The sequence below is a fragment of the Ambystoma mexicanum genome, chromosome 5p, assembly GCF_040938575.1.
Source record: "Ambystoma mexicanum isolate Mex_15411 chromosome 5p, UKY_AmexF1_1, whole genome shotgun sequence".
In the NCBI taxonomy this organism is placed as follows: domain Eukaryota; kingdom Metazoa; phylum Chordata; class Amphibia; order Caudata; family Ambystomatidae; genus Ambystoma; species Ambystoma mexicanum.
This window is the reverse complement of record NC_090930.1, coordinates 446,307,235-446,334,484: the sequence shown is the minus strand read 5'-3', so window position 1 is coordinate 446,334,484 and position 27,250 is coordinate 446,307,235. Positions and strand designations below refer to the sequence as shown.

General features: G+C 49.0%; 1 protein-coding gene across 4 annotated transcripts in view; it reads left to right on the top strand.

Annotated features, from left to right (window-relative positions):
- WDR44 (WD repeat domain 44) overlaps window positions 1-27,250 on the top strand; it is a 1,281,409-nt gene that overhangs the window by 1,059,376 nt on the left and 194,783 nt on the right. For all 4 annotated transcript variants that reach the window (XM_069612853.1, XM_069612855.1, XM_069612854.1 and 1 more), the window contains one exon: window positions 13,670-13,792. In XM_069612853.1, the coding sequence (XP_069468954.1) occupies window positions 13,670-13,792 (123 nt within the window). The remainder of the gene's footprint in view (window positions 1-13,669; window positions 13,793-27,250) is intronic.

Sequence of the window (27,250 nt, the reverse complement as noted above, 5' to 3'; positions counted from 1 at the left end):
TCTTTTTTATTGAAGTCTGAATAATTGGGATCAGCGTCATAACAGTAAATCCAGTGTACATCCGCCAGTTGACCCTTACCCTCATGTAAATTCCTTCTCCAGATGTATGACCCCACCAGTGAGTAACATCTCAGCATTTTAACTGTTCCAGAGATGGGTGTTTCATTAACTGCAGCCTAAAGAACATATGTTCTCTTTCGTGAATGAAGTCCAGAAAGGGGGCCCATGTACGGGAAAATGTGCCCATTCAATCCGACAAAAGTGCTGACAGTTTCTCCATTGCGATTAGTTACCATATTTTCACCCACCAATATGATCGACATGACCCCTCCGGAGACTTCCAGAATCTAGCTCGATTTATTCTTGCATCCATTAAAAAATGTGATGCAAGTTCCGCTCTAGGGCCACACATGAGAAGGTGCCGTCCTCAGGAACTTCCCCCAAAACCAGGCTCAGAGAACACATTGGGAGTAACCTGCCTGTTATAGCTTTGATATTTGAGCGGATCTCTTCCCAATAGTTCTGTTTGGTCAGGCAAAACCACATATGAGCAGAGACCCCAGCTGGTCGCATCTGTGCCAGTATCCCAGATTATTCTGGACAGATCCCTTGCAACCTCTGGGGGGTCATGTACCAACGAAAACAAAGTTTGAGAGGTCCCTGTCAGAGCACACCAAGAGCTTTTATGTGCTCTGGCCCAAATTCATTGCCATGATTTGTCTCGATTGTATAGCCCTAGTTCCCACTCCCCACGAAGCATGTTTGGGAGCTTCTCCCCCAGAGATGTGTTCTAGCAGACGGTAGCATGTAGAAACCTTCTGCGACTCCTGCCCCTCTTGTACTCAGAGCCTCAACCCCATGGAAGTGGGGGGGGCGGGGAGGCGGAGCAGCATCCGGCCTGTTTAACCTGATAATTGGTGATCCAGTGTCTTAATTGTGAATAGCGGAAATTCTCTGTTTCCGACAGGGCAAACTGCTCTTTACATTCCAGAAATGTGACCAGGGTTCCTTCCTTGTATAAATCCCTCAATCGGAGAGTCCCCTGTGATAACTGATGTGCAAACCCATTATTGCCTAAGCCCGGAGTGAATTCAGGAGTTTGAAACCCTAGGGAGAGAGGCTGCAGTCCTGATCAGAATCCACTCTGAGTGCACCCCTTGTCCCAATTTTGTAGTGTGATATTAGTGATTATTAGGATACCCTGGTGTAGGCGTCTCGCTTCTTTAGGAAAGGAAGGGGAGGTAAGCTAGTGTCAAGGGAGAGCAGTTTTCCTCAATCCCTTTCCATTTCGGAGTCCACTCTTCAGATGCCCAATCTAGCATCGGAGTAATCTGTGCCCCCGAATACTGCTGTATTGATGGGACATTGAGCCCTCCTATACCCTTGGATCTGAGGAGAAGCTTGCATGAAATTCTGGAGGGTCCGGGGGGGGGAGGGGAGAGAGTCTATGCCACCCAATGAATTGCTGCATTGCTTTCTGGATCTCAGGAGGTCTCTCTCTGGAACATGGATTGGGACCGCTTGAAAGACATGAAACTGCTTTGGTTGCACTGATCCGACCCAGCCACAACATTTCTTGTAGGTCCAAATGCTTCAACATATCTTGGACCTCTTTCCACAATGGGGCGTGTTAGCTTTCATAAGAGTCATGTTTTGGCATGAGGCGCACTCCAAGATATGAGATCTCCCGGTCGGCCCACCGGAAGGGAAACCTAGACTCCAAGTCGTCTAAGACTTCAGGGGGCTCTGTTATCTTTCACTCAACAGATTTGTCATGGTTAATACGAAACCCTGATATTGAGCCGAACTGTCCCAGCACCCGTAACAGTTCCGGAAAGGAGGACAATGGGTTCCTCTCTGTGCTAAAGCCTCGATAGCTAAGGCGAATACTAAGGGAGTGAGAGGGCAGCCTTATCTAGTGTCTTTACCCATAGGAATCAGAGGGGACCATTGGGCAATCACCTTAATTCTTATGGCAGGGATCTAGAAATTTGCCATAACATACCTGTAGAAGTTTGGACCAAACCCCCCTATGCTGGTAGGAATAACTCAAGATAATCCCAAAACGTGCTATCAAAAGCAAAATGTGCATCTAGCGAGAGGAGCAACAGACCCCCCCCAATCCCCTGAATCGTAGAGCCAAGGCAATAAGATCTACTCTTCTAATATTAGGAGACGCCGCCCTATTGTTTCTAAAGCCTGTTTGGTCATTGTCAATTACATGCAGGAGAGCCTTGATTAATCTCGAAGCAAGTGTCTTGCTGTATAATTTTGTCTTGGTGTTTAAAAGGGCAATGGGGCGGTAAAATGAGCAGTCCTATGAGTCTTTACCTGGCTTTTAAAGTAGGGAGGTGGCCGACTCAGCCACAGTCAGTCACTTTTCCTATGTCCAAGAAAGATTTGAACATCATAGTTAGTTCAGAGATCAGAGTTTGAGTGAAGGTTTTATAAAAATGTGTTGGAGAAGCCGTCTGGGGCTGTGAGATTTCCCCAGTTGGAAAGAGTGAATTGCTTGAGCTACCTCTTGGAAGCTTATGCGTGATTCTAGGTCATTCAGCTCAACAGGGACTTGAGGGAGGGCCGAGGAGGGCAATACATTCCTGGGTGTGGGCGTGGTCGCCCAGGTATTTGGCAGAATCCTCACAAAAGTACTCTTCTATTATCTGCAGCTTCCCTGGTTTATTAATCAAATGTGTTTGACCTGTTTCCCTTGGAGTAGTAGTGCTGTTTTGTGAGCAGTCTTGAGTGAACTGCCTTTTCCATGAGGTGGGTTTGTAATGCCTGTTCAGCAACTCGGAGAGCTTGGAGTGATTGCCGGGTCCGCTTCAGTTCGTGTTCTTTTTCCCTTTCTGTGGCTTCCCCTTCAAGTAGAGCCTGGTGAGCCTTTCTAGCTTTCCCAAAAGCCACTGACTGTTTGATTATGATACCCCCGATAACGCCCTCTCCTGTGTCCCACACCGTTAAGAAGTCAAGTTTCCCAGTATAACTTTCTTGGAAATAATTGATATGGGCTTCAGCAATATGGGCTTCCAAGCAACATCCCTGAGAATTAAGTCATTCAACCTCCACAGGGATTTCGCCAGAAGTAGTTGGCTGCTGGTGCTATTTGCTATAAGAAACATATCCAACCATGAGAGACCCTTATGAACCGCTGATTAAAAAGTGTATTCACGCTCTCCTGTGTGAAAAAAAACACCAAGCCTCGATGACTAAGTGCTTGCTTAACAAAAGTGTTCATTGCTTGAAAATGTCTTTCATCATTAGGTGTAGGGGTTAAAGATGTATCCATAGTTGGGTCAACAACACAGTCGAAATCTCCTCCCAGTAGCACCTCCCCTTCTGCGAAATGTGATGGAACCCCTGAGAAAGTCACCAGAAACGCATCTTTTGGTTGGGGGCATAGATGGAGGCTAACGTGATTTTTCGTTCATGTGAGTAATGGGCATCTACCTTCTATGTCATAGCACATTTGCAATCTTCATGGGGATGCCCTTACGGATCATGATGGCAACTCCACGTTTTGTAATGCCACTGGACACAAAGAAAATCCTGGGATATGTATTATTACAGTCTTGTTTCATCAGCAGCTGAAGATGGGTCTGCTGGAGAAACACCAGAGCTGCATCTAAGTAGGATAGCCTATGCATAAGTTTTTTGCGCTTAATCTGCGAATGTATGCCCTGCACATTCATGGTCACAAGGGATAGATCAAGAGATGCCATCATGTATCCCTTTGCACCGGCCAGGAATCAGTAGCCCTTCTAAGGTATGCAAGAGGGACAGGTCCAAGGGAACGGGTGTCAACTTCTTTACAGATAATGCACCATCTCTTTGCACTGGTTTGATTTTCATTTGAGCAACTAGTTGGATGTTGCAATTCCATTAGGAACATGTTTTGTAAGTTTTTTTAACATGCATGGGGTCTGGCATGGATTCACATGCTCATGAATATTCCCTGTCGTCAGGCTGGGAATCCTCAGTTAAAGAAAACAGTTTCACTTTCACTTAAAAACTGTATGGCTCCTCTAAACCAATCACTGTCCTCTTGGTCATACTGCCCCCATCCATCCAATGGCAGACCTCTCCCAAAGCCCTTTCTCTGGCAGCCATCTTCAGATTTTTACCGCAGCCCTCAGTGTTGGGAGTCATCGAGTTTCCTCGATGAGCTATTAGTAAAAAATGTTGTCTCTTTGATGGAAAAAGTTCAAATTTCATTTCAAAGGAGCCTTGTGCTCTTTTCTCCATCCGCCAAAAGCAGGGACCCGTTGTCAGTGAATTTCAGCACCCCTCAAGGGCGAAGATAGGCGAAGATTCTAGAAGGCCATCGGGCCTGCTTCGCGCCCTCTAACTATGATGGAGGAGGAGGAGGAGGGTGGGTCCCTCTTCAGGCCCTGCACCAAATGTGGGCTATGGAATGTGTTTGTGGGGGACAACCACCTGCATTGCCTCTACTCCCTGCACCCAGACCACAAGGCGGTGGAGTGCGAGATATGCCTCTGGTTCTCAAAGAAAACGAGGGACAGGCACAGTAGACTGGCGGTGTGGCTTAACGCCAAGCCCTCTCAACCCGTGCTCCAAGCAGGGTCATGCCTCACCCAGGAGCGGCTTGTCCAAGGAGCGGTCTTCTACCTCATCGGTGGGGGCCCAAGATAAGGCCAAGAATCGTAAGTCTGAGTCCATGTTACATTCACCTGGTCTCTACGGAGGCCTTGGGCCATGGTTGCAGCCCTCCCTGAACCTGAATCTCCCCCTTCAGGCCTCTCCCTCAGTAGAAAAGCTGTGAGCGGTGGTACGTGGTGGTACTGCTCCTGTGAATTATGGAAGATAAGCTCTCCGTCCTTCTGCTTCTGGCAAGGGCGCGTCAAATGGGATCTAGTTCCTTCACTGATCCCTGATGAGTATTAATCCAGTCCAGCTGCGACTATGCTTCTCCTTATGATTGATAAGTCTTTCTTCAGCTCTTGTGATGCTGTTCGTTCAGTTTAATTTCTTTGAATGTTGCTCCTATTTATGCCCGCATTAATGTCTCTCTTCCCTTAGATGGAAATGTGGCCTCAATACAGCTGTGAGACGCGGCCGGATGGAAGATGGATGCTACCGCAATGTTCGACAGCAGGTAAGTGTTGGTTTAAAGAAAAGCGCAAAGTATGGCTAGGCGCAACCTTAAACTGTTCGATGTCTAACCTTGTCTTCTGTTTTTCCTTGCAGGCGCTGCAGTCGACGATGGAGCGTGTCGTGCTGCAGGGCCAAGATGAAGATTTCAGCGTTCTGGAAAGTGTAAAGATGAATACTTGGTTCGCCGAAGAGATGTACAGGTAAGAACAGCTTCCCCCAGTTGGAAAGTATGCTGGCAGGAAGCAGGATCTGCAAAGGTAAGTCTGACCTAAGGCGACGCTGCTGGCAAGTGCAGAATAATGCGAAGCGTCTGTCTTGAGGATTGGGGCAGCTTATATAGCTCAGATCGTGGGCACGCCCATTAGGGCAGGCTTACCAGCCACACCCTGCCACTCCTAGAAAGTGAGCACGTGCAAAGGCAATCTATTAGCAGCCACACCCAAGAATACACTTCGTGTTTAATGGATGGAATGTTCAAGGTTAATGAATCCTGCTTAATGGATTGAATGTTCATGGTTAATGCATCTGAAGTGCTATTTCCATAATAAAAGCCTTTTAGTGTTAAATGGATGTTCTTGTTTACTTTTGTTCATGAGCCTGGCGCCAAAGGCGCCAGGACAGTGTCCACACAGGTCTCCTGCGCATGCGACCCTTGCATGCCTGTGCCCCTGACTTCATGACCATGACAGTCCACCGGGTTTGCTGCGGAAGCGGGTCTCAAGGTAGATGCGGCGTGATCAACATTACTTTCCACCTCCATTGCCAGCCGGCAACCGATCTCCTCGAAAAGGAAGTCATCTACCCCGGCTAAACTAGGTGAGAAATCTGAGACGCTGCGGACGGAGGAGAAGGCGGTCGAACAACCCAAGCATGCTCAATCGGCACAGGCTAAGATCTTGTTGGCGATGGAGTTGGCGACTACTACTGCCACAACAGCTAAGGGCGCTGACCCTGCAAAGGTAGACCCCCGCAGCTCAGAATGTGTCCCTACCCCCACGGCACGACAGCGCCGCAGTGACTTTGGCAAAGTCTCCTGGCATGCCAGAAAGGGGGAAACTGGCTCAGGCCCCGGTTTAAGACCCTCAGGGGGGAACGAGGAGGATGCAAGGAGGCCCCGAAACAGCCTTCCCAGGCCGTGGCCCAAGCCATGGAGGTCTCGTCCACGGACGACGAACACCAGGAGTCCTTGCACACGGTCCACGAGGACGTTGAAGAGAAGGACAACGGCGCAGGACCTAATTTCCTTGTCCTGCCATCCCAGCCGAGGGACATTTCTTTGGATATTTTGTCAATCCTGCACACCTAGGTGTCGAAGATCCAGATGAGGATGCCTCAAGCGCCAGTGGTCCCCCAGGTCCCCCATCAGCCTCCAGCAAAGAAAAGGAAGCATCATCCTGCACCCCCATTTCAACCTCTGCCGCCCCGTCTGGTCCCGTCTCCCCCAGCAGACCCAGACATGGGTATGGGGACAGATACGGCCACAGCGACGGATGACGAGGATCTTGTTGCAGCGGATGGTGAATATCCGCATAGGGTGTCCCCACCGGATGAGGTGGGTTCGTTCCACTCCATGATCTCCAGAGCCTCTGAGCTATTCCAGCCGAGGAAACCAAGATGAAGAGCTTGTACCAGAGGCGCCAGGTCAAGAGGAAGACTATCATGGTGGTACCCCTTCTGGACACATTTGGGAAGAGGGCCTGGCCCTCATGAAGAACCCTTGCACGGCTACAGCCAAACGGGATAGGCTGGAGAAGTAGTATTGGGTGCTGGACTATGCATCCAAGTGCCTGAGGTTGCAGCCATCGCCGGATACGATGGTATCGGCGGCCGCAAGGAAACGGTCAGCCAACTCGTCCTTGTCTTCGCTCCCTCCTGACAGCGAGGGGAAGAGGATGGACGCCATGGGAAAAGAAGGTGCTTTACACTGATGCTTGCACTAGCAGGGTGGCCAATGCACCGGTGATCCTTGCCAGGTACGACAGGGACTTGTGGTACAAGCTGGAGGCAATCGCTCTCTTCCAAGAAGGGGAGGTAGCGTCCAATCACGCCATCAAAATGGCATTGGACGTCACTGCCACAGGGTTCCAGAAAATGGGGAACGGTGTCTGCCTTCATTGCCAAGGCTGGATGAAGGCCACGAATTTCCGTCAGGAGGTCCAAGCGAAGTGCTGGACATGCCCTTAGACTGAGAGAATTTACTTGGAGAGGTTGTCAACGAGTCCATCCAAGCCATCAAAGCGGACACAGAGATGGCCCGTTCCCATGGCACTCCATCAGCACCACTTTTCTTTTTATTCCTCCAGGGAGAAGTCCACTTCATACCGACAGCCTTCCGGATCCACAACTCAGCAAGCCTACAGAGCCCGTTCCCAGGGCTATGGAATGTGTTTGTGGAGGACAAGCCCCTTCAATGCCTTCACTGCCTGCACCCGGACCACAAGGTGGTGGAGTGCAAGATGCCTCAGTTTCTCCAGGAAAACAACGAAGGTCAGGCACAGTAGGCTAGCGGCATGGCTTCACACCAATACCGCTGACGTTACGATAGCAAACGGCACTGATCCTGCGAGGGTAGCTCCCATGCCTCCGCTGTCCCTACCCCCAAGTTGCAACACTGCTGCAGTGACTTTGGCAAAGTCTGCAGGCACGCCAGAAGGGATGAAACTGGCTCAGGCCCCGGTTCAAAGACCCCCAATGGGAGGGAAGAGGGGAGCGAGGAGGCCCCGAAACAGCCATCGCCCAACGCATGGAGGTCTCTTCCACGGACAACAAGATCAGGAGTCCTTGCATACGGTTGATGTTGAAGAGGAGGACGCGACAACGGCGCAGAGTCTAGTTTTCCTGTTCTGCCTTCTCAACTGAGGGACATTTCCTTGGATATTCTGTCGATTCTACACACCTTGGTGTCAGAGATCCAGATGATGATGATGACCACCTGTGGTCCCCGATTTAGCCTCCAGCGAAGAAGAGGAAGCATCATCCAACGCCCCGTTTCAAACACTTCCTCCATGTCGGACCCCTTTTCCCCCAGCAGACCCAGCCACGGGTACGGATATGGCCACGAAGACGGATGCTGACGAAGACATCATCACAGCAGACGGTGAATCGGCACATTTGGATGATCCAGACAGGGTGTCCCCACCGGATGAGGTGGGATCGTTCTACTCCATGATGGCCAGGGCCTCCCCTCCAAGCTATTCCAGCTGGTGCATGAGGAAACCAAGAAGGAGGGCTGCTTGTATCAAAGGCGAGAGGCCAAGAGGAAGACAATCATGGCAGTGCCCTTTCTGGACAATGTCTGAGAAGAGGGCCTGACTCTCGTGAAGAACCCTGCACGGCTCCAGCCAAGCGAGATAGGCTGGAGAAGAAATATAGTATAGGGTGCCGGACTCTGCACCCATGTGCCTGAGGTCGCAGCCATAGCCAGATTTGGTGGTATCGGCGGCTGCAAGGAAACAGTCGGCCAACCTGTCCTTGTCGTCTTTGGTCCCTCCGGGCAGCGAGGGGAAAAGGGTGGGACGCCATGGGATGGAAGGTAATTTACACTGCAGCGTCCACTATCAAGGCGTCCAACGCACTGGCGATCCAGTCCATGTACGACAGGGAGTTGTGGGGTACAAGCTGGGGCCGATCCTGAAGTTCCTCCCCGATGATAAGAAAATGGAGACGGAGGCTATCAATCTCCTCCAGGAAGGGGAAATAGCATCACATCACGCCATCACAGTGATTTTTGACATTGCCGACATGGGTTCGGCAGATGGGGGACGGTGTCTGCCTTTGTCACCAAGGTTGGATGAAAGACACAAATTTCCATCAGGATGTCTAAACGAAGGTACTGGACATGCCCTTCAACGGAGAGAATCTGTTTGGGAAGGTCATTGACGGGTCCCTTCAGGCCATCAAAAAGGACACAAACGCCCCGTTCCCTGTGCACTCTCCAGCAGCACTGCTCGTTTTTCGCTCCTCCAAAAGAATGTCGAGCAGGTCTTCAAAAGTTTTTGCCTCATCGTACCGACATCCTTCCAGATCCTCAATGCAGGAAGCCTACAGAGGCCGTTCCCAGGCATACGGTAGTGGAGGACAGCGTCGCCCTCGGGGCAGGAAGCAGTTGCTGAAGCAAACCTGACCCAACCAGGCGGTTGGGGCCCCACTCGTGCAACCCGGTGGGGGGGCCGGCTGACGAGGTTCATCATCGAGTGGAGAAAGATCACCACTGACATATGGGGGCTGGATGCACTCACCCAAGGACACACCCTGGAGTTTCAGTTTCAACACAGGTGTCAGCAGATCACTCCGGTTACCCGTCAGGAGCAGTACATCCCATAGCTCCTGGAAGAGGTACGGGGCATGCTGCGAAAAGGGGCGATAGAGCTAGCTCCCCAACAGCTCTGGAGCTCCGGAGTCTATTGCAGATACTTTACAGTCAGAAAGTAGACCGGGCGCTGGAGGCCCATCCTAGACCTACGTCATCTCAACAAATACCTAAAGTCCCAAAAATTCAGGATGGTAACGTTGCAACACGTACTTGGCCCCCTGGAAAAAGGAAACTTCTTGAAGTCGTTGGACTTGGAAGACGCCTATTTCCACGTACCCATTCACAGGAAACATCAGAAGTTTCTACGTTTCGTGGTGCAGGGACAGCACTACCAATTCAAGGCCCTACCCTTCGGCTTGAAGTCGGCCCACAGGGGGTTTACAAAATGCCTGGCACCAGTTGAAGCCCATCTACATCTACAGGGCATACACTTATAACTATACCAGGACGACTGGCTGATTTGCGCCCGCTTGCGGGAGCTGACCATCAGACACACGAAGATGACCGTCCGGCTGCTGACGGATCTGGGATTTCCCCGTCAACTATACAAAGTCCTGCTTAATGCCATCACAGAACGTGCTGTTCCTAGGTGCCAGACTTAATATGGTGTCTTGCCTGGCTTTGCCCTTGGAGAGGATAGCCGCCATTCAAGGAAAGGTGCAACGGCTATCGTTGAAGAAGGCGGCCACGGTGCACACCATCAAGTTGTTACTGGGCAGGATGTCGTCCTGCATCTATCTTGTCCATCTCTGCAGGTTGCAGATGCGACCTGTTCAGGAATTCCTGGACGCCTGCTGGATACAGGTGTCCGGAAGCTTCGTGATCAAGTTCGCTTTCAACAAAGGGTTCTGTCGGGGGATAGGATGGTGGGGCGTCCGCTCCAACATCGCCCAAAGCACAGGGTTTCAAAAACCATATACCAGGAAACTGTCACAACGCACACCTCCCTGGAGGGCACACCAGAGGAGGAGATGGATCTTCATATTAACATCTTGGAGCTACAGGCAGTGTTCTGGACCCTCAAGTTGTTCCTCCTGTCTCTGAAAGGCAAGGTGGTGAGGATCTTCATGGACAACACCACCTCCATGTTTTACATCAGGAAGCAGGGGGCACTCAATTCCCGGTGCTCTCCAAGAAAGCACAGGACTTGTGGCACTGGGCCATCGGACAGGGGATGTTCCTCTCCACCTGGCGGGAGTCAAGAACACCATTGCAGACTCCCTTGGTGGGGAACTGCGCTCCTGCCACAAGTGGGAGCTTCATCAGTATCAGGTGGACCGCCTATTCGTCAGATAGGGCAGACCCCAGATCGATTAGTTTGCGACAACGGCGGTCTCGGAAGGACAGACGTTTGCCACCAGATTCGACCAGCCGAGGAGCCTGGGGGATGCGTTATCCTTCCCATGGGAAGGACTGTTCCTGTACGTATTCCGCTCCTGCTACAAGTCATCAACACACTCAATGTCCATGCAGGAGGATACTCATCGCCCCTGCGTGGCTGAGGCAAATTTGGTGTCCGGACCTTCTCAGCCTGTCGGCATCACCTCCGGTCAAGCTGACAGCGGTTCCAGATCTTCTCACCAAAGGAGGCGCAATCCTTCATCACTTCCCAGGACCGCTGAACCTGAGGGCTTGGCTTCTGCAGCCCTAGGGTTTGGCGGATGTGAGTTGCCTTCGGACTGCAAGGAGGTCCTTGCCAAGGCCATGGCGTCAACTTTTAAGTGTTTCGGTCACAAGTGGAAGCGTTTTGCTATGTGGTGCTGGTCTCAGAAGATTGCCCTTCTGAGGGTCACGGTCCCGCAGATCCTTCCATACTTGCTATCCTTGGCCAAGGCCCGGCTGGCGCATGCCTCTACCAAGGTACATCTGGCTGCTATCTCCCGTTACACCAGGTCTCCAGGAAGATCTTCACTCTGTTCCTACCAACTCGTCAAGAAATTTCTTAAAGGACTGTTTCGATCTTTCCCGCTGGTGAAGCGCCGGTGAAGGCTCCTGCCCCGTCTTGGGAACTCAACGTGGTTCTGACGAGACTCATAGGGGGGCACTCTTCGAGCCTATGCATCAGGCCCATCGCATGTTCCTCTTGTGGAAAGCTGCTTTCCTTGTGACCAGCACCTCTGCCAGAAGGGTAGGTGAGATCCCGGCCCTATCCCGCAAGCAACCATACCTGACTTTCCATGAATCGAGGGTGGTGCTGCACACGCACCCCTCTTTCATGCCAAAGGTTCCATCAGCATTCCACCTCAATGAGCATTTAGTGTTAACCTGTTTTTTTCCCCGAAGCCTTCGGCACCAGCGGAGAGGGCCTTGCACTCGCTGGACGTTGCTCGTGCCCAGTTCTATGTGACCTGCACAAAGAGTTTTCGGAAGACTTCACAACTGTTAGTGAACTTTGGTCCTGTGAACCATGGAAATGCCTTGTCCAAGGCTTCCAGTACAAGGTGGCTCTCCTGCTGCATCATGTATTGTCATCGTTTGGCGAACCGACCGCTGCCCGGCCATCCTTAGAGCCCACTCCACCAGAGCGATTGCTCCAACGACGACGTGACTGTCTGGTGTGCCCCCCTGCTGGACATCTGCAGAGCTGCTACGTGGAGGTCCACGCACACCTTGACAAAGTTCTACTGCATCAACAGAGATTCCAGAGAGGAGTCCAGAGTCGCCCAAGCAGTGTTACGCAATCTGTTCGCTTGAGGTGAGCCTGTTCCGGAGGTAAGAGTTAATTGCTTCTGTTGAGCCTTGCCACCTCCCGTGGTTGTGTAGTGTTGTACTGCTATGTATTCGTTATTCATGAGCATGTGAAACCATGCCAGACACATGCTGGAGAAGTTTTAAGTTACTTACCTGTAACTATTGTTCTCCAGCATGTGTCTGGCATGGATTCACATGCGAAACCGTCCCTCTGACCCCTCTGCAGCTCTTCTTGGTCATACTTCCACTTTACGTGCTTACCAAATATGAAGATGGCTGCGAGAGGAGGGACTTAGGGAGAGGATTGTCATTGGATGGGGGCAATATGACCCAGAGGACATTGATTAGTTTAGAGGAGAAATACAGTTTTTAAGTAAAAGTGAAACTTGTTGATCTTTTTCCGAGGATTCCCAGAACGTCGTCGGGGAATATTCATGAGCATGTGAATCCATGCCAGACCCATGATGGAAAACAATAATTACAGGTAAGTGACTTAAACCTTCTACTTGCTTTATGCTCATGCTTATGTGTGGGATGTACTCTAAATACATCTTCATTTTGTGCAGGTTCTTTTGAATTATTTCAAGAAGGGGATATTCTATGCATTTGTCTGGTCCTCACACACTTCCTAGGAAAATGTAATTTTTTAAGGTTGAACAGGTTGATAAGTTTGGGCTGTGTTTGCGGGCTAGAATAGCCTGAAACGGAGTGTGGAGGCAACATGTCACTTGGTCTTCTGCCAAATTTGTGATGGATATCTGCATTATCTTTTTTTAGGGACCTGCTACTGAAGTCCAGCATATTGTATGGGACATTACATACAGAGGCACATACACAATGCACTATCTCTCTGGCCCTTGATTTTTCATGCAACGTATTACGGAAAGCCAATTCCACACTTCCTGGATAGTGCACCACCAGAAACACACACTTTGGCATATGCAAAGGCAGGTGCAGTCCCTGGATGTGTTTAGGAATCCTAGTGGTCTAATGCCTCCTGCAAATGGAACCCCTTTGCGAACAATTGTTCAGATCGCCCCAGAGTTCTAAAGTCTGGGCTTCTTTTGGTTGTCTGGAAGAGTGGAAACAATCATTGCTTGTTGCATATTGTGTTCTGTATTCAAAGTGACGTCCACATCATGGTAATACCACTTGATTAAAATTAAAACATTACACTGTGATGTATTTAGTGGCACATTAGACCTTTGGGACAATAAATGGGTCTATGCCACTGTTATGTTATTGACCCCTTTTGACTGTATGCATTAAGGGTACTTGGGGAAAGAGCTATTGTTTCAGGTAGTCTGCATTTTTGGATGTAATCGAAGTTACATGCTTTATTTAACAGGTTTATAGAACATGTCCCAGTTGGTAACCTAATATTTTTTTTTCATTTGAAGTAAAACTATTACAATATATACCAGTAAACTTTAATCCTAGTCTTTGATTTTGAAAATGCATTTACATTTTATTCCTAACGTCACAGTCGTTTGATATATGTTGGTATATGTTTATAAATGTTGTTGAATCTCTAATTCTTTTTCTCTACAGAATTATTTTTTACTCTCCTCTTCTATGGACAAGACTGTACGACTGTGGCACATATCAAGAAGGGAATGTCTATGTTGTTTCCAGCATATCGACTTTGTCACTGCAATAGCCTTTCATCCAAGAGTGAGTGATTACACCGTATTTTCTAGCCCGTTTTCAATCTATTCAGTCACATATTGTTTACTCCTATACACAGCTGCTACAAATCACTTTTCAAGTCGGACAACATGCTAGTCTAATAACAGTGAAAGTGTTAATTGTATTTGTGAAACGGCACATTCAACACAGCCCGAATCTGTGGCAGTGTGCAGGCTCAGCAGGGCTCAGCGGTTGTGAACTGTTGACCTTGAAGACATCCTGCACCAAGAGCAAGTGTTCAGGCTTACTTTTGTGAAGTGCCTTATAACTCCAGAATCCGGAGAAGGGGGAGAGACAGTGAGCCCAGACAATATCTGCTAACTTGGCACTCAGATAATAGTATGTGCCCAAACTCACCTTTAGCATAGTGAGGGCTAAAAGGAGATCCAGTTTTGTGTTCTTCTTTGAGGATCTTCTCTGTCTGCCTTTGAAGATCTTCTCTGTCTGCCATTGGAGGATACTGCATGATTACTGAAGACCTTAAATTGGGAGCTGGAGTTGTGCTAAGTATATAGTAACCCTGCACGTTAGCTTGTGCACTTTAACCATTTTGGCAGTGATCTAGGTGGTGCTGCTAGTGTTCTTGTGCTAGTACCTGTATTTTTTTGTTTGCCTTGATGAGAATACTCTGGGAGCCCCTGTAATACCAACAGAGTAGTCTAGAAACTGTGGGCTAATCCTGCACAGAAACAGTTTGTAGCTGACGACGATGCAGCAACCTGGGACATTACAGCTTGCTCAAGATGACTTGGGAGTCAACACAGAGATTATCCGTATTGACTACAACTAATTTGGGGTACAAACGAGGGGGTCGACTCCAGCAGTCCGTTAAGCTGTCGGGCGGTCCTCAACCCATATACGTACAATGAATACAAAATGTTTTTGTTTGCTTGAACATTTCATTGTTACTCCTACGCAAATGGCAGATGACTACATTAATCCTGTTGTGCTTTATGCAGCCATGTTACTAGTTGCCTGGTTCTTCTTACAGTACCTGTTCTTTGCCATGAATTCTCAATTAAATTAGATATTTCTTTATTTCGGCTAGGTGCCCTGAAAGCATATTTCTGAAGCTTGTGGATCTGCTTAGAATTGCATGCTTTGCATAGGCCGACATCTAGTGGAAGTTCAGGAGTATTGCACATGAGGTTTTTTGAAGTTCGAAAAGGGACGGCGACAGGACGTGACTGTAATACCCTGTATCCCTAGTGTAACGTACCCTGTACATCGAGGCATCGAGGTCCCTTGGATACATTTTTTCCACCATCGTGGCAAGTTGCACTTTCACAGAGTCCATAGCATAATGCTACTTTGAGAGTTAATTTCATCCAGACCTCTCTTGTTGGTCACTGATCGATGCATGTCTTCGACAGCTGATCTCCGGAGCATCTCAATGCCTTATTCCGAACACTGAACCATACGTCTGTTATGGCAATGGGATTTGGCCTACACCTGGCTTTGACCTAATCAGTAGGGAGAACAGGGGGACTGATCCATTCTTCTTATAGAGAATGCCTACCCGCATTTCCTACCCCTACTGCCTTTGTCTTGCTCCCTCTGTGTCCACCTTCCACTATGAAGCACACTCCTTTAGGTTTTGCCCAATTGCAATAAAACATTTCAGTGGAAAAACACACACAGGGTGTGTAACCACTGCCTTCCACATGATCGCTCAGAGTCCCACTGCACATCTTGCAAACTTTTCATGCCCAAAACCCTAAAGGAGCACCGGGGTAAGCAGTTGGCGGCATACGCCATGTCAGCAGAGTCAGAGACTTATGCAGGCCGAGACTCTGAATCGGATGTCAAGGACATTAAGGAGGAACAAACTAGTTCCTGCACGCCTGTCCCCAGGCCCGAAAGGCAATTGCAGCGCGCTTCTATGTTGACTGCCTCCGATGACAAGTGTACACACATCATCTTCACATAAGCACATACCCCACAGCCGCTCCTCGACAGAGGGCCACACACCGACTGTAGGTGTCTCAAGGCCTGCTGATCAACCGCCGGCCAAGCCTGCTGTGGTTCTGCCACCGCATTTATCACAAGACGCCCGTGCTCACACTATGGTGAAAGATGTGCATAAACACAGCTCGACGGTTGAGGCAGAGAAACCGAAACAGCCGTCGGAAAAGCACAAATCTCACTCGCACGCAGAAAATAAACTTAAGGAACATCAGGCTCATAGTAAAATGGCCCCTGAGACCTCTGAGGGAGGACTGTCAGGAGGAATCTTCCACTTTATCCTCTGCCCTCAACAGAAAACCCCCATGAATAGCCCCAAGGACATATCCATAGTATACTGTCCTACAGAGGCACCCAAGGTTACTCCTGAGCTGGCAAAGACCATCTTATCAGAAACTCCTTTGACACACAAACAGGTTGATGAAACCATGGGGAAAATATATATATATATATATATATATATATGTATATGTATATGTATGTATATATATATATATATATATATGTATATATATATATTTTTTTTATTGTATTTTCTTTTTCTTTTTTTTTATTTTTTTCTTTTTGAGCTGGTTGCCCACTACACAAAAACCTGTGTAGCAGCCTTTGGGGCCAGTGATACCCACTCATCCAACCCCACACACCCATAAGATTTGGAAGCACAATCCAGACGGAACAATGTCTGGGTTACAGGAACTGTGGAGTCCATACCGTCATTTAATATGTAGCAGTTTATGGAAACTTTCTTTAAGGAGGTGCTTCGAGACCCGGAACCATCATCCCAGTTCTTAGTGGAAAGAGCACATAGAATTTCGGGACAGACCCTGAGACCGGAGCAGAATCCCCACCCGGTCATTGGGAGACATTTAAACTATTGTGACAGAGAGGTCCTCTTGAGAAGAGCACGGGAACTGGGTGATGTACATTATGAGGGACGAGAGTATCCTTTTTTAAAGATTTTATGCCTACAGTACAAAGAGCACTTTTGTCCTTTTTGGCAGTGAAGAGTAGGCACCCTGTTTCCAAATGGTTAATGACGCTGTTGTGGAGGGTGGGAGGTGGTCACTGCCGGTTGGGGGTTGGCAGTGGGTGTGGGGAGGAGCTGCTCGCAGCTAAGGCAGTCTTGGGGTTGGAAAGGATGGGAGATACGGAAGGGCTGGGCTGTGAACGGGGGGGGGTGTTGTTGTGGTTCTTGGAAAAAAGGTTAATGTTTTTGGCATTGTAATGGTTGAGTGCACTGATGGGTTATGCCATAGTGAGCTAGGTGTGGGGGAAGGCGATGCTGTCAGCGGGATTAATGGTGAAAGGTACAGGCCTCGATAGTTGTACCCTTCTTAGCTGGAACGTTAGGGTCATCAATGATTATGCAAGGTTGTGGTCCATGGTGAGTAGCATGGTGCTAGACTCACCTGCTTAAAAGGCTGAATGTGGGACTGGCGAAATCATGGAGGGACAATAGATTTCACACATCTTTTTCTTATTTGCCCAGAGTGTCCATAATTATTCATAAATCCCTGGGGTTTAAGCTTTCTGAACAAGATTGTGATCCAGAGGGTAGGTATGTTATTGTTGTTGGGGAGTTTGCTGGATGCCAGGTCACATTGGTGAATGTGTATGGGCCAACATGGAAGATTCCGGTTTGTATGCAGCTTTGTGTGTTAAATGCATGAAGTATTTGCATGCACACTTAATTTTGGCTGGGGACATGAATGCAGTATTGCACGCAGGGCTGGACAGATCCCCTGTGGGGGTGCGACCGGACTCCCTGGTCACCAAGGCTATTAAGGGGAGATATCTGAGCTAGGTTTGATCAATGTTTGGAGGGCTTTGCATCCGGGTGAGAGGGGTTATTCGTTTTATTCCTCAGTGTATGACACAACAGCATCGATTATATCCTAGCAAGGTCGGGGCTGATTCGAGGCAGTGTAACTTGTACGATGCTACTGCGGACACTGTCAGATCAATCCTCTGTGGTATGGTAGTTCCCATTGGCAGGCTTGTCGTTAGTACGGCCCTGCTGGTTGTTCAAGGGTAAAGCTTTACTAGATGTGGTTTACTGTAGTGAAGTACATGAAATTGTTAAGGCTTACTTTGAGTTAAATGTGGGCTCTGTACAGTCCGCTGGCACTCTGGGAGGCATTTAAAGTCACTATGAGGGGACTCTTTACCTCAATCAAGTGTGGTGTTTTCAAAGGCATCCAAAATAGATTGGACGGGTTGGGACGCACCCTCACAAACCTGGAGAGAGCGGCAGTGGTGAGACAGGCTGCTCCGAATGCTTAGCTGGAATCCGGGAGATTTTGAGTGACTTCAACGCAGAGGCTGACTGGAAGGTGCAGTTCTTGGCTAAACCGCAGCTGGCCTGTAGATAAGGGCGAAGAAGGCAGACCAAGACGGTACCTGGTCAGAATGCTGAGTAATTCTAGAGGTCAGACTGACATACCAGCGATACACCGCTCCAACTGGGCCCTGGCGACGGACCCTGGTGACATCCTTCCAGAATTTCGAGGATTTGACAAGAATTTATGCGCTGAAATATGCTGAAAGAGCTGGAGGACATCCAGACGATTTACGTAGTTTCATGGGCAGTGCTCCCCTAACCCTGCTTAGCAAACCGGCTATGGAGGCATTCACTGCAATCACTGCGCAGGATATCCTTAAAGCAATTAGAGATCTCCCGTCGGGTAAGGTTCTGGGTTCAGATGGGATCACTTCAGAATTTTTAAAGGAATTTGGGCCAGGGGTTGCGCAATATTTATTAGAAGTGTGGGACGAGGGACTTTAGGTAGGGCGCCTGCCCCCTACAATGCAGGAAGGTATAATCACCCTGCTATTAAAACCAGATAAAGACCCGCTGGACTGTGCATCATACAGGCCTATCTTCCCTTATCAATGTAGATAAAGAATCTTCTCTAAAATCCTGGCGGACAGATTGCTGCCATTTCTCCTGTCAATAATACACGTAGATCAGTCAGGCTTTATTCCGGGGAGGAGTATGGTCCTTAATCTAAGGAGGCTTTTTGGGGTATTGTCCCAGGTGGACGCCTCAGTCCTGGAAATAGCAGCGCTTTTAGATATGGAGAAAGCCTTTGATATCTGTTTGCGGTGCTCAAAATGATTGGGACACCTCCCTACTTTCTGTTGTGTGATTAGATTCTGTGTTCGGGGTGATGTCCAGGATTGGTTTATTTGGAAGACTCTCAGAGGCTTTTGGCCTGGGGTGGAGGACGCGCCAGGGGTGTCCACTATCCCCACTTTTATTTGCTCTAGCGATGGAGCCTTTGGCTTTGAAATTGATGCGATTTCATGAGCAACGGGGTTAGCGCTTAGAGGCACACGTTGGTTTCGCTGCATGCGGGCGCTATTCTGTTTATTAGAAACCCCAGTAGTAATCTAACCCCCTTAACCCATGAAGTTAAAGCGTTCGGGAATATATCGGGGCTGAGAGTGAATTGGTTCAAGTCAGTTCTGTTCCAGCTGACAGAGTACGAAAAGGCCAGTAGGGGCACAGGGATTTCGATGGGAACTAGAGTCTGCTAAATGTCTAGGTTTACGTATTGGCAGGTCCAGAACGCAGCTCTTTCAAGATAATTATGGTATTTATATGGAGGAGTTTAGAAGCCGAATCGACCGCTGGGGCTCTCTCCCCATCTATCTCCTCAGGAAGTTATCGATTGTCAAAATGATTTTTATCGAAACTGCTGTACTTTATTTTCCTTGTATGTCCCAATATGGCCGGGTCTTAATTCTTTGCCAAGCTGAAATTGTTGGTGACTAAGTTGCTGCGTAACCCGAAAACACCCAGGGTGAGATGCGAGTACCTAGTCAGACCTGGGGATAGGGGCAGAGTTGGACTGCCAGACATTGAGCTATACTACTGTGCGGCACAAGTGTCCTTTGTCTCCTATTGGATGGCGACTTCCGGGCAATCCCCACATGTTAAATTGGAAAGGAGGGTGACATTCCCATACTCGTTACAGAGCTCCCTGCTCTCATTTAAGATAAATGATAAATGCCCCTTTGATCCAGCGGCATGCACTGTACTTGCATGGAAGCGGGTTGCAGACCCCCTTTCCATACACCCCAGAACTCAGCGTCTGAATATTCGGGCCCTGACCCAAACATGTGTTAAAAACGTAAGTGGGGATTGGTTGAGGTACGGTGTGCAAACGTTGGTGGACTTCTAACCAAGGGGATAATTTGTTTAATGGAAACAGGTTCAGGAGAAGATCTGGGCAGATTTGGGTTGGCATTCCATTTCCACAGGCTCCGGAAGGCATTCAGGTCAAGGTCTCCATCATTCCCGGTGGAGCCCGGAATGTTCTCCCAGATGACATAGTAAACTCAGCAAACTGCAGGAGTATAGTGGCAACAATATATGTCATGGCCCAAAAGAATACACCTGGGGAAGAAATGACTAGTAGGGCGAAATGGAAAAGTGATATTGGTGAGGAGGTGGGGGGGTTCTAGGTGGAAATCTATGTGCGAGCAGTCAAAAAGTGGCAATTAACTCTTGTTTTAAACTCATTCAACTTAAAATCCTCCACCGAGTATACCTGACCCCAACGGTCCAGGCAAAGTTTGACAGCGGGGGCGATGGTTGATGCTTCCGGTGTGGTACAGATAATGCTGATTTTATACATGTGCTGTGGCACTGTTCGAATTTGGTCACCTTTTGTATTTGTATTTATATTGTTCTTTATATAGCACATTTATGCAAAGTGCTTTACATAGGAGATCAACGGTACATAAGAACAGTGGTGCAAAACATGGTTCAGGTACAGCTGGTAACAATCAATCAGGGTACTGAAGCAGGTGAGTTTTTAAGGATGAACGGAATAAGGTGTAAGAAGTAATAGTGCGAAGGGAGAGAGAGAGAGAGACAGTTCCAGTGAAGAGGGGAGAGGAGCTGAAAAGAGCAAAAGTGGGATTGAGCGCAGGGAGGACGGGGAACGGTCAGTCTAAAGAGATCCGAGAAGTGGAGAGAACGAGAGGGAGAGTAGAATGAAAGTAGAGATGCAAGATAGTCGGGGGCAAGTCCGTAGAGAGATTTGAAAACTAGACAAAGTGGTTTTTAAGCTGAGAGTGGAAAGACAACCAACAAAATGAGGCAAGAGAAGAAGAGATAGAGTTACGATAAGAAAGAAGACAGTGAGCCAATAGCCGAATACTTGATAGATTTAAGAGGAGCAAGACACGAGTGAGGAAAACCAATGAAGGTGACAGAACAATAGAAAAGTCGAGAGAAGATTAACAACAAGATAAGAAGTTTTGAGACGTGGAAAGTAAGGAATGGGCGGACTCTGCAAATGTTGTAGAGATGAAATCGACATGCGCAGGATGTGAGAGAGATATGGTGAGCAAAGGAAAGTTTAGAATCTAAGTAGAGACCAAGATTATGGACGACAGAGGTGATGGATAGGTTGGAAGGAGGAAAGGATATAAATGGGGGAGGAGACTGTGATCGGAGAGTGTTTGCGGGAAAGAATAAGACTTTGGTCTTTCCAGCGTTCAAAGTGAGACAGTGGGAGGTCATCCAGGATTTGATGGCAGACGGGCAAGTTGAGAGAGTAGAATGAATGTCAGGTGTGAAAGAGGAGAACGAACGAAAGAAAGAGCAGAGTGTCATCAGCATAGATGTGGTGAGATAGTACTTTTGGACGCAGGTTGTAGAAGTGACTGAGGGCATGGTCAACTGCAAGGTCAGCTGAATATTTTAAGCTGCATATTTGGGTTGGTACAGGGCATCTCGATGAGTGGGAAGAAATTACTATCAATATGTATGATATTGGCGAAAAGTTGTATATTATTGCTCTGGTCGAGTCCAACCGCGCTTACTCTGTCCAAATGGTTAAGAAACCTGGCTTGGTGCTGCGATATGGAGCGGGAGTACTGTAGAAAAATACATATGGCTTCCGGCCCCTAGAGATTTGGGACCCTGTGAGGGGTATGTTCTCAGCAAAGGAGGAGGCTGCCTAATGTGGGAGGTACATGAAGGGGGGGCAATGTTTGGTGATATGGTCTGGACTGCGGGAGCGGCCAAGTGCAGCATAAGAAATTCTTGTTTATTGTGTGGGAAGTGGGAGGGTATTGGTGGGCCTTTGTTTCTGTTTTCCTGCTGACAGCGATATGTAATTCATAATTGTGGACCTATATGTTGAAATGGCAGTGCATCGGAATTCTGATGTGTACATGAACCTATTTAAAGTTTTTTTTCTTTTTAAAGTTAACACCCAGCAAACCCTTGCAGGGATCTCAGCTAGGGGATCTGCGGTCTAATCAAGCAGACCAGGAAAAGTGGGTGGTTGACCAGGATGATCCCAGCCAAGAGGGTGACGACACCTATTTGCAAGACCAAAATGACCCAGATCTCATCTTTACAGACCCCATCGACCCTTCAGCAGTGGAGAGCGGTCATACCTCTCCCATTGCAGACCTATTACTTTACCATGAGTTGCTTAAAATGAAAGCACAACAGTTTGGGACAGAGGCAGAAGAATCTAGTCCCACAGGGACCGACTTCGTTGAGGACATCCTCAATGAGAGGAAACCCATTAGCCAAGCTATACTTCTCCTGGAATCTATCAAAAAGAGGGTCTCTCCATCCCTTTTTACCTCCATCCTTACCAGAGCGGTCAACCCACAACGTAGAGAAAACATTAAAGCCATCACCAGCCGATCCTCTTTACATCAGAGGTCACGTCAAGCCAGATTCACTGATGGTTACCCCCACCAGAAAGTTTGTGTGCCACTCTCCTCCTCACCTCCCAACAAGGAGTGCAAAAGGCTTTGTACGCTTGGTAAGCGGATCACTACTTCTGCTGCATACCTAACACAAATAGAAAACAATGTTACCTTGCTTGCCAGCTACAGCAGCACTCAGTGGGACAACGTCATGAAACTTATTGATTCGATACCAGAACTGGCTCGCTCACACCTTCTCAAAGTTGCCACCGAGGGCAAACAAGTGTCTCAAAACATACTGAAAAATGTTCTGGATTCTGCAGACACTTCGGGAAGAGTCATTGTGGAGGGAACCCTCCTAAAAAGACATTATTGGCTTAGGGAAACACAGACAGCCCTTATCAATATGCCCATCGAGGAGGGTCCCCTCTTTGGTCAGTCAGTTGACAACTAGCTGGAAACCACAAAGGAGCATGAGACCATCAAGACCCTGGGTCAAATATCTAACACACCCTTCATCCAAAAAAGGGTATTGAACACATGCCGAAACCTCCAGGCGCATGGGTTCACCAGGTCAGGCCAAGCCGGCGCATGCACGTCTAGTGCCTCCTTCTACAGTAGCCAGGCCCAGTCCTCCTACCAGTACCAACAGCATGGGTTTCGCTGTGGGAAAGTACAAGGCAGAACTGCGACCTCTAGGGGCACAGCAGACCCTGCTCCCAAATGACAGGCCTATCCTTGTTCCCTCCAATGTGTCCCCAGTCAGGGGTCGCATAACACTCTTAGCCCAGCAGTGGGAGGGAATAATGTCAGATGGCTGGGTTCTAGACACAGTGGCCAAGGGGTACTTGGTGGAGTTCCTAAAAACACCTCGCCACCATCCACCTTGAACAGGAAGAATGTTCTCTGAAAACCTAATCATCCAGCAGGAGGAAATCGAAATTCTACACCAAAAGGGAGAAATTGAACTAGTACTGTTCCTGGAACAAAATCCAGGTATTTATTCAATGTACTTCCTTGTTCCAAAGAGAGAGCTAACAATGCGCCCAGTGCTTGACCTGCACCCTGCAAAAATGTACGTCAAACCCAAATAATTCAGGATGACAACGTTGCAGGAGGTCATCGCTCAACTGAAACTATAGGATTACATGGCAACATTGGACATGAAAGATACATACTTCCATATTTCAATGTTGCCAGCGCACAAACGAATACCTTGGATTCAAAATGGGAGACAAGCACTACCAATTAAAAGGGCTACCATTCGACATTGCATTAGCCCCCGGGGTATTCACAAAGGTGCTAATAGAGGTGGCTGCCCACTTGCAAAGGCAGTTCATTCCAGTGTACCCTTAGATAGACTGGCTAATTACCAGGGATTCTCCTCAGTGGTGCCTTCAAAACACGCACAGACTATCAATTTGCTGTTCCAATTGGGCTTCTCCATAAATGAAAAGGATCAAGTCTAGTGCCGAGCCAAGTCGAGCCATTTCTGAGGGCACTAATCAAAACACACAGACTAGTCTTCCCCTCCGAAGAGTGTCCAAAACATGTTTCAAACACCCCAGTATGTAGCCAGTTGTCAGGCGATGGTACGAAAGGCAATGCGCCTGCTGGGAATGATGGCTTCCTGCATCTACCTAGTGCCTCACGCCAGGCTGCGCATGCATCCAATGCAAGAGTGGCTACCAAAGTAATGGTCGCAGGCAAGCGGGTTGTGGGACGATCGTGTGGTGGTTTTGCAACCTCTGTGTCAATCGCTACAGGGGTGGAACATAAACAATCTGCTAAGGGAATGCCTTTCCACACACCAGCGATCGAGGCCACTCTTACAACAGATGCGCCAATGATAGGGTGGGGGGGGTACACTTCCTTCATCACACTGCTCACAGCCTTTGGATACAGGCGTTAACCAGAAAGCACATCAACCTTCTGGGACTAGTAGCGTTTCTCAAAGCACTTCAAGCTTTCAAGCCACAGCAGTTGCATTCCAGAGACAGGTGCTGTGGCAGGTCCTCAGCAGGGAGGCGCTCTGAAATTGTATCTGGATAGGCCCAAGAGCTTCCGCAAGGTGGGCGCTCTATTTTTCATCTTGGGTGGGTCAAGGCCTGGTTGTCGGGCATCCAAGGCCGCTATTGCAAGATAGATGGATGGATGGATGGATGGTTGCTGTCATCAAGGAGGCTTATGAGGGACAGCACAAACCACTTCCAGGCTTTCTGTAAGCACTACTGTTTGGACGCCAGCTAGGGTCAGACGCGGCTTTCGGACAGGCGATTCTAAGGAACTTATTTTCTTAGGGAGGGTCACCTCTCCAGCCTGGGGCTACATTCAGTTGTAATCGCCCATGCAGTATGGAGGAAAGGGAATGGGACGTAGGAGTAATGAATAGTTACTCGCGTAGTGACTTACGTACTCCTAGTCCATAGACCCCTTTCCTCCATACATCCCTTTCCTCCATATGTTCCACCATCCCCCCACCACCTAAAAATACTGGTGTCATTAGGCAATATTAATATTGTTGACGCGTTGATGGGGACTGAGGATTGGTGCTACTGGGCAAAGTCAGAGGAGCACATGCTCGCAGGGCCGCGCATCTTAATTTAAAGGTCAAGAATGTTTTTCTGTTGAAAAAGGTTCCGTCTTCCATCCCTAGCGATGGACGCCCATGCAGTCTGGACTATGGACTAGGAGTACATTAGTCACTGCAGTGAGTAACTATTAATTTATTCATGGTAAAAGAATCCTCACTATCCCTATCTCCTAAAAGGGGATTTACCTGCCTCAAACTAATACTAAAGGATATGTCAGAATGTCTGTCAAAGTCCACTGTCCTATGTCACAACCTACTTGTATCCCTTACGCTACAACCAAAGAATAATATAATCAAACAGAAAGTTCCTTCTTTAGGAGTAGGGACTCCCTTCTCCTTGTATACTGGAGGTGTTAGCAAAATGTCCTCTTGTAAATGGATGCTAGGTGTTGTGACTCACGCCCTGGCTTGTAATCCAACACTGTGTACAGTGAATTTTATGTACCAGAAGAATGCTTGCCTTCTCCTGGTACTGGTCTGCACTCTCCTATATAGTTCACAACAAGGCCAGGGGGAATGACATCCTTCCCCTGGCATCTCTTCAGTGTACTTGAAAGGATTCAGATTTCTCACCAGAAGAATGACTCCTTTCTCCTGGTGTTTGAGAGTTCTTTTCCAACTTGGATTTTATCTTGCCACTCTTTCACTATATCAGCAAAGTCCCAAGGGGGCGTGGCCAGCGCGCATGCCGTGAGGACAGACTTCCACGGAGCTCCGTCCGTGATCCTTTACTCGAACGAATTGCTCTCGCTTAATCCTTGTGCGAGACCTGACACAACTCCAGAATCCCACAGGGGGAACCGACTGCCTCCACTCGACAACAAAATCGGACGAAATCGGTGAGCGGACGCCGGAGAACGGGGAGCCCGGGACCGTGCCCCTTGCGCCTTCAAGATGGCGGCGCCCACTGCGTGAGGCGACTGATCCGGCCGCGTCCGCCCAGAGCATCCATCGGACCGCTGCGGCTGGGGGAGCCGGAACGGTGGGACCGGGTGCGCTTCTGGCCGGGTGGAGGCGCCGGGGGCGCTGCTGCAGACGGAGGACCCTGGTGCAGCGACGCGGGCCGGGCTGGGCCCCCTTCGCCGGCGCCTGACCTTCCCTCGATCCTCCGGAGGTCCGAGGCTGCGCCGCAGCGGCTGACCCTGGGGCCCTGCATTAACTCCAGCGGGGAGGCCCGATCTGGCCCAGCAGGGCCCTGGCCGTCCCTGGAGCCCACCCAAGAAACAAACTAGACCTACAGCAATAAAGGGCGATCGCTGCGGAAACTGGGGACGACAACAGCCCGCTTGGGGCGCACCCAGGAATCGGAACCCACCCAAACACAGGAAACTAAACTGATCTGCACCACGTCTTCTGCTAACCTGAGGCTTCCCAAAAACCCGCACCCACAAGCTTCTGGGAACTGACCTCAGAAACGCGTGCGGCCAGAAACAGCGGAAGAGCTGGGGCGGGGTCCCCAGGTAAACTACCAAACAAGGGCCGGAGCCGGACCTGCACTCCGCAGGAGATCGCATTCATAACCCCCAAGCCAAGGGATGTCTCCCCCCAAGATCAAACCGAAACTAGTCACGATGGACTCCTTTACAACAAGCAGATCCCAAAGACAATCAGCACAACAAGACCGGGAGACCCCCGAAAACTCGCCCCAACAGGAAGAGGACCTTAAACACACGCAAGTCCTCCAAGCAATAGCTGCCCTCCGCACATCACTCGAGGGACGACTGGAAGAGGTAAAATCGGATATGCAACTCATGCGCCAGGATGCCCGCAACCTAACGGAACGAGTCACACTGGCAGAGACTACCTTACATGAAAATACTGAAGACACCCGAGATCTAAAAAAAACGGTCAGAGATTTGGAACAAAAGGTGGCAAGACTGGAGGCCCGCTCTGAAGATGCCGAAGGCCGCGCGCGCCGTAACAATATTCGCATACTGGGAATTCCCGAAGACCTGGAAGGCCCGGACCCGACGACCTTCATTGAAACGCTCCTGCAACAAGAGGTAGGGGCGGGAAACCTCTCCCAGGGGTTCTCTGTTGAAAGGGCCCACAGGTCTCTCCAGAAGCGCCCTCCGCCCGGATCTCATCCCCGGCCGATCATAGCCAAGATCTTAAATTTCAGAGACCGCGAAACCATACTACGGTTTTCCAGAGAAGGCGGGGAGATAAAAAGAAAAGACTCAACAATAGTTATATATCCG